General features: G+C 30.3%; 1 protein-coding gene across 1 annotated transcript; it reads right to left on the bottom strand.

The window, feature by feature from the left end:
- Nucleotides 1-3,335: 3,335 nt before the first annotated feature.
- Nucleotides 3,336-4,330, bottom strand: LOC135958195 (protein lifeguard 1-like). The gene is made up of 2 exons (XM_065509077.1): nucleotides 4,199-4,330; nucleotides 3,336-4,126 (listed from the first exon to the last, which is right to left on the bottom strand). The coding sequence occupies exons 1-2, from the start codon at nucleotides 4,254-4,256 to the stop codon at nucleotides 3,417-3,419; spliced, it is 768 nt and encodes a 255-aa protein (XP_065365149.1). The 5' UTR covers nucleotides 4,257-4,330; the 3' UTR covers nucleotides 3,336-3,416.
- Nucleotides 4,331-7,063: the final 2,733 nt, after the last annotated feature.

The following is a 7,063-nucleotide window of genomic DNA, read 5'->3' as shown; positions in this document are numbered from 1 at the left end:
AAAAACGACACTACAAATTTGCTAGATACAGTGGACTTCGTTTATAATGTACACCGGTTATAACGATTTCTTTATAAAAAAAAATTCCGGAAAAAAAATTTTTCCTGACCCAAAACATTCACTTTCAAATTATATACCAATTATTACGGTTAGTCATTTATTATAAGTTTTATTTTATTGTACATTAATTGCAAGTATAAAATATATCAATAAAAAAATTTGTATCTCGTTTTTTTAAGCATACGGTTCAGGTTTGTAAAAATGTTTTCAAAAGTAGAGCCCTCAAGATGGCATATAATTCGATTTTTTTTACCTTTACCATAGTCTGTGTAAAATTACGCAAATTTTGATATCTCTTGTGAAAGTGTAGCTCGAAAAAACATGTTTCTCATCCAAAGACGGGACAGCCTAATGTATATTCCTAACCCCCTGTCTATACTTGACAAATTTTTATCATGATAAACGTCAAAATGGTTGTCAAGATAAAAAATTATCAGGTATAGTTTCCATTTATTAGTATTATTGCTTCGTTATGACAAAATTGTTAGTGCTTTTGCTAAGACAACTTTGTCTTGACAACAAATGTCATTTATTGTTATGATAAATATTTGTCAAGTATAGACAGGGGGTAATAAATTTTTGTCATGACAAAGGTATAAATTGTTGTCAAGATCTATAATTATCAGGTATAGTCTCCATTTATAATTAGACTATCCAACAAATAGAGACTTTTCTATTGGAACAGAATAGCGACCCTATAATTCTGAAAGAAATGTTGAGTACATCAATTTTGTGGAATAAACTTATAGTCCAGCTGGTCTGATTTTTTTTTACAGTGGGTCAAAGTTTTAATTTTTTACTGAATGGAAAATATGTTGTTACTAGGGTATTCGAATTATTCGATTTTTCTCTTGTTCGAATAAAACGAATAATTCGAATAAGAGATTTTAACTTGTTCGAATAATTCGATCACACGTTTAAAATTAATCGAATTATTCGAATAATTAAGATTTTTTAAAAAGTAAAGAATGAAGTTTTGATGTAGCTTTTTAATATGTTATTGTTAAAGAAAAACAAAAATAACGTTAAGTTAACAATTCAAGTACTGATAATGTTAAAAAACATTCAAAAACAAAGTCCATTATTAAATTTTCAACAGAAATATTCTGATCAGATTAACTCCCGAACAATCTACAAAACAATTGACTAGCAAACCCTTTAGTTTCCGTTTTGGAGGTATGCTTTACAAAATTTGAGCTAGTTGGACATGATCCTGAATTCAAATACAATATAAACGTATTAAGAACATTTTTATGTCGTTCATTAATTCGGGTTTTAAATTGAGTAACCAATTCTTTAGTAAATTAATTATTCACTATTTGTAAATTATTTATAACAAAGTGTATTATACATCAATAGAGCTTGAATTGCCGAATTACACAATAAAGGGAATCTGTCCAAAGTTTGATATCATTGTCAGTGAACGTGGCTAATTTGAAGTCAGGCAGTGCATGATTGACGCATTTACAAATACGCAAAAAGTTTATTATCATGTTAGACAAAGATCTTCAACGATGTTCAAAATCATGTATACGACGAATTCCATGCTTTTCTTGCAACAAAACGTTAGTTTGCAATATTTGTGTTTATCATTCGATTTATTAAATATTTTGCAACACTTACGAACGCGGTTAATAACATCACTTATATGCATATATTTTAAGATCATAGCCTTTATCTATTTCAATGTAATCATTATAAATGTCATCCTCAATATCACTTTTGACGACCGTTTCCAAATCACATTCTCCATATTTTATTCCGTACCTATTATTTTCATTGGTTCAAGTCCTAAGATAAAAATTTGAAAGATTTGTTTTTAGAATTGTAACTTCTTGCAGTAATATTTATATATTTATAAAAGGAGCTATAGGAACACTCATCTACAATGATCGAAAGTCCCTTTGTCTTTAGTTATTTGTTAAATTTCAGAAACAATACAATTTTTGTGAGTCATTATTATTTATTTAAATTTGGAATTATAAAAAAATTTAAGCAATTTAATAAATTTAAATATATATGAACATTTATTCGTTTTATTCGATTATTCTACATAAAATTGTTCGAATTATTCGTTATTCGAAAATGGCCATTTTTAAATTGTTCGAATAATTATTCGAAAGAAATTATTCGATTAATCGAACGATCATTAGTCGAATGAATACCCTAGTTGTTACTTAATGTCTGAGAGAATTGTTATTGTCACAGTTATATTGTGGAATTTTATGGGGATCATTTTTGTGGAAGATCTTAACCCTCTATCTTCTCTCTTTAGGGGTCAGTTTGACCCTTTTTTCGAGAAAATAAAAAAGTCCTTTCAAAAAGGACATTTAAGGATTAAAATATTCCACGAAAATATTTGCCCTCCTTCGGTAGTATAACACTAAAATGCCATCGAAGTAAAATAATTAAATAAAGGTTGTTGGCTTGACTAATGCGCCATCTCACAACCAGAGGTGCTGCAACCTGCACCGATAACAAATATAACGTGGAATTGTCAAATAAAAGCTTTTCTCCTCCTTTCACCACCTTTTCTTCTACACTCTATCCCCTTTCCAAAGAAAGTAACACAAATATATATAGGCATATTAATTGCCTGAGAGTTACTTCTCTTTTTTTTTTAAAAAAGTTACAAAAGTTGTAAATAGAGCGCTTTAAGCTTAATTAGCCATCTCGGGTCTCACATTTTTTAAAAAAATTGACGAAAATCTAAATATGATTCGAATGAGCTGAAATTTAAAATATAAATAGTGCCTAAGGAGGTCTACCAAAAGCATACAAACTTATGTAAGTTATCTTTTTCAGTTCAAGAGATATTTATTTGTATTGTTTTTTAATTCTGCTCGATCTTTTTTGGTTTTTTAGATATGGCTGCACTAAACTTTTTTGGCTGGCCTCTGCGATCTGTTTTCCGTGCCAAAATCACCACTTCTGAACCGCATAATTTAAACCGATGGAGCACATTCACCATAAGCTTTAGTGAGCAATCGGAGTGCTCCAGCCGCAATTTTTTTTCAAATTAAAGAAGTAAAGCAGAACTTCCCACATATGACGCTTTGTTGGAACAAAATTCGACATTTGTGGAAAATTTCAGTGTGATAGCTCCTTTCGCTTGGGCCCTATTGCGTTTTCAACAGAAAGACAGACGGAGGGACATAACTAGATCATCTTATAATCTTATGAGGACTCCCCATCTTTTCTGATGGTGGATATAAAAATATTGTATTATGTTGTTTAGAAAATTGTTCGAATATGTGAAATAAATTTCATTAAATGTTTTTTTTATTCCAAAATAAAAATCTTCAACAACATAAAATATAAAAGCCAACAAAACTAGAGAAGAAATAAAACAATGATTAAGATCTGCCCGATGTTAGCAATGACAAAATATACAAAAATATATTAATTACATCCAGATACAAGTTCAATGCTGCAAATACATATTCCTCTGGACTCAAGCTATACTTGTGACGGCCACCCATCATCAATTGTGTGTCATAAATCATATAAATACTAAAGAGCACAGCACCCAATGAACTGTGCAGCAAAAGTAGTGGACGAATCGGAAAGAATATTGTGAATAATCCAAAAATTAAAAATACCACCAATGACATTAACAGCACACCACCCATCATAGTAAAGTCGTATTTAGTTTGAAAAGCATACAGACTTAAAGCCAGACATATGGCAGCCGTTGTGCCCACAGCCAACAGTATTTCTACAGCGGCAAATTGACATGTTACAATAGCCAGCAGAAAAGATTGAGCCAGTGTAAAAATAGCCAAAAATATATAATTTACAGGTGTTTGACGACGTAACTCATCACAGCAGGTCATGATTAACATGGTTACTAGCAGTACAATAAAGCCAGGCCAAAAGATGACTGGATTTTGTACAACAAATGCCCGTAGAGTTTCATTAAATAGGAAAATTGCTACAATTGCAAAGGTCATCAGTAGTTGGCTCATTAAAATTAAATAGACTTTACGTATGAAATTTTTACGTATGCAGTGGTCATCGAAGAGCAGACATTTGCTTTGAGTTTCCATGTCAAGTAAATTGGAGTCTGAAAATTAGTATGAATGAGAAATTAATTGATAATTGTGTGGAGAAAAAAAATTTCAAATGTTTGACTCACCATTAAAGTAGTTACCGCTGGTTTTTAGCTCACCATTGTTCCATGAATCATTAGCCATTTCGGAAACAAAGAATAAATTTGTTTTTAAATGGAAGTTCGTAGAACAATTTTTTTTAATTTTTCTATTTTGAAATTTTAATTTTTTATTTTGTTTATGTCAATCAGTTTAGTTGATCGATAATAAACTATTACACCATTTATATGTTTGTGATATAATGGATTAAATACAAGGGCAGGCCATTGCCTTCGTATTTCAAATTGTAAATTTTACAATATGGGTTAGTGGGAAAATCGATGATTTCGACACAACATTTTCTTTGGTGGCTAATTTAAGATTTTGTAAATTGAAATCTCCAGAACTACTTTTTATCAAAACAACTTATTGACAAATACATGCTGCTTAGGTAATTAGCACAAATTGCTTTAGACTCTAAATATCATAAACAACATGTTTACCAAAAACACACATAAATGATTTTTTAAGCAATAAATAATAACTACCTGATATTTGCTATAAAATCTCAAACACCTTACAACAGGACATCACTTCTACTTCAACCATCACGAAGGAAATAACACCAGCTTACCCGAGAAAACATGGAAAATTTTGACATTTTACAATTGGCATTCCTGATCATCTTATACGAGCTACTAGAATACATCTTTGGCAATAAGAATCTAGCAACAAACGAAAAAGATATCCCAGAATATGTTACACCGAGGAGTCCTGCAAGGAGTTCAACTAAATTAAATGTGGAGATCAGTGGTTTGAAATTATTACCCCAAAATGCAGCAGAAGAAGCAATCATGGTAATTCTGGAGGCATATGACATTGAATCTGATGATATATATGAAATAAGACAACGACGATTACATTCAAAAGCCCGAAAATCGTTAAAATTTTAAGGAGCGCCAAAAATAAAATTGATTTTAACCTAATTTTTAAGCATCTGGTAATTTTGTAGATCAATTTTATTAGACATAAGTAACCATTATAAAGATTTATTTAAATAAATGTTTAAAAAATAACTACAAAAAAAACATATGCTGGGTTTTCATATAGCAATTTTTTAGTGTTTCTCGATCACTTTGTTTTAGTGAAATAACAGCATTCAAAACTTCATAAATATATATTTTCTTTTGAAACTAATTTTAACCCTCTAACCCGCAAACTTTAAAAAGCTAAAAAAAAAGTTGTCGAATCATTTTTTTTTAGGGTAATTATGAGCCATTAAACTCAGAACAGTCATCAAAAACTAATTTGCAAATTAAGTTTAGGAACCAATTGCAAAAAGGTGAAGAGGAAGGAGAGAGTAATATATATGGAAAAATTACTCTCTTTTCACACATACGGGTGATACAATAACAAAACACATGCAATACATTCTCATGAATTAGGTTTTTGACAACAGACTTAGGTTTTTGGCTCTCAGTTACCTATCTAGTTGTTGTCTATGCTCAGGGCATTGTTGCCGGTTTAGCACTGTGGTTCCAAATTAAAATCTATGTGGACAAAATTTTTGGAGCTCTTTGTATATAGAATTGGTGTCTCCGATTCCTAAAAAATGTGTAAAATATAAACAAGTTACAGTAGGAGATATACTAGATATATAAAAATAATTAATAAACAAATTTAAAAATTAAAAAAATACGTTTTCATGTGTTTCTGAAACTAAATTTTTAAAAAGATCTGTATTTACTATATTTCAAGTTATAGTAGGGTCTAGATATATAAAAATCAATATTAAAAAAAGGTGGCATGTCACAGTGTCCATTGACATAATGTCCATGGACAATTTAACTTCTATCGAATTTACAGTTGTAAATTTAAAGTATTAATAAGACGATAGCTGCGATTTTTAGTTATCTGAATTTTGTGGAGTTCAGACGTCACAAATTTAAAGTTTACAAAAGTAAAAGTATTAAAGTGTTAAAATGGGTTATGTTAAATATAAATATGAATTTAGGAATAAATTTGACAAAAAAAGAGAGTTCAATAAAAAATTTAAGAACTTTCACTTCAAAAAAATACTTTTTAATAATTTATTTACAAGAAAGGCTTTATTTAGCGAAGCCGCCTGCCGCGTTCTATGGAGAAGAAAGTCCCTAAGAGCGGCCGTAGGCCGCCACGCAGAAAAACTTTATTTACAAAGACAAGTTTTTTGCACTCAGTAACATGGAGAGCAACTATTCGGTATCGCAGAAAAAGGTATTTCTTATTGGCGGCCTGTGGCCGCTTTTAGGGGCTTTCTCCTCCATAGAACGCGGCAGGCGGCTGCGCTACATGAAGTTTTCTAATATATGAAAATATAAACTGTTACTAGGATCAACAATTTTATAAAAATTAGTTTTTCTGAACAAAATTTGGACATTATGACACTTTCAAAAGTGTCATAATATCCATAAGCAAAGTGACATAGTGTCCATGGACATTATGACACTACCGAAATGACATAATGTCCATGGACATAATATCACTTTATGGGGTGTCATAATGTCGAAAAAAAAAAATATATCTAAAATTCCATTCCATAAAAAAAAGTATTTCGGCGGGTGCTGGCGGCTACAATTTTTTTACAAAGACATTCCCCAGAAGTTTCTTTAAATGATGTATTGGATGGGCTTCGACGGTCTTAGAAAAAATATCAGTATATTTGAGACCCAAGTTTAAAATACTATAACCCATAAATATAAGAATACACATAATAAAAGCATATATCAATGATTATCTATGCTTTGAAGTATGAATTTCTATATGGTAAAACAATTGAGATATATGTAATTTAGTAAAGCAGTAAAATATTAAAAAAAATTAACGAAAATTTGATTAAAATTTTTTGAACTTCTGGCGCTTCTGTTAAGAAA

The sequence above is a fragment of the Calliphora vicina genome, chromosome 4, assembly GCF_958450345.1.
Source record: "Calliphora vicina chromosome 4, idCalVici1.1, whole genome shotgun sequence".
Classification (NCBI taxonomy): Eukaryota; Metazoa; Arthropoda; class Insecta; order Diptera; family Calliphoridae; genus Calliphora; species Calliphora vicina.
This window is presented reverse-complemented; position numbering and strand designations above follow the sequence as displayed.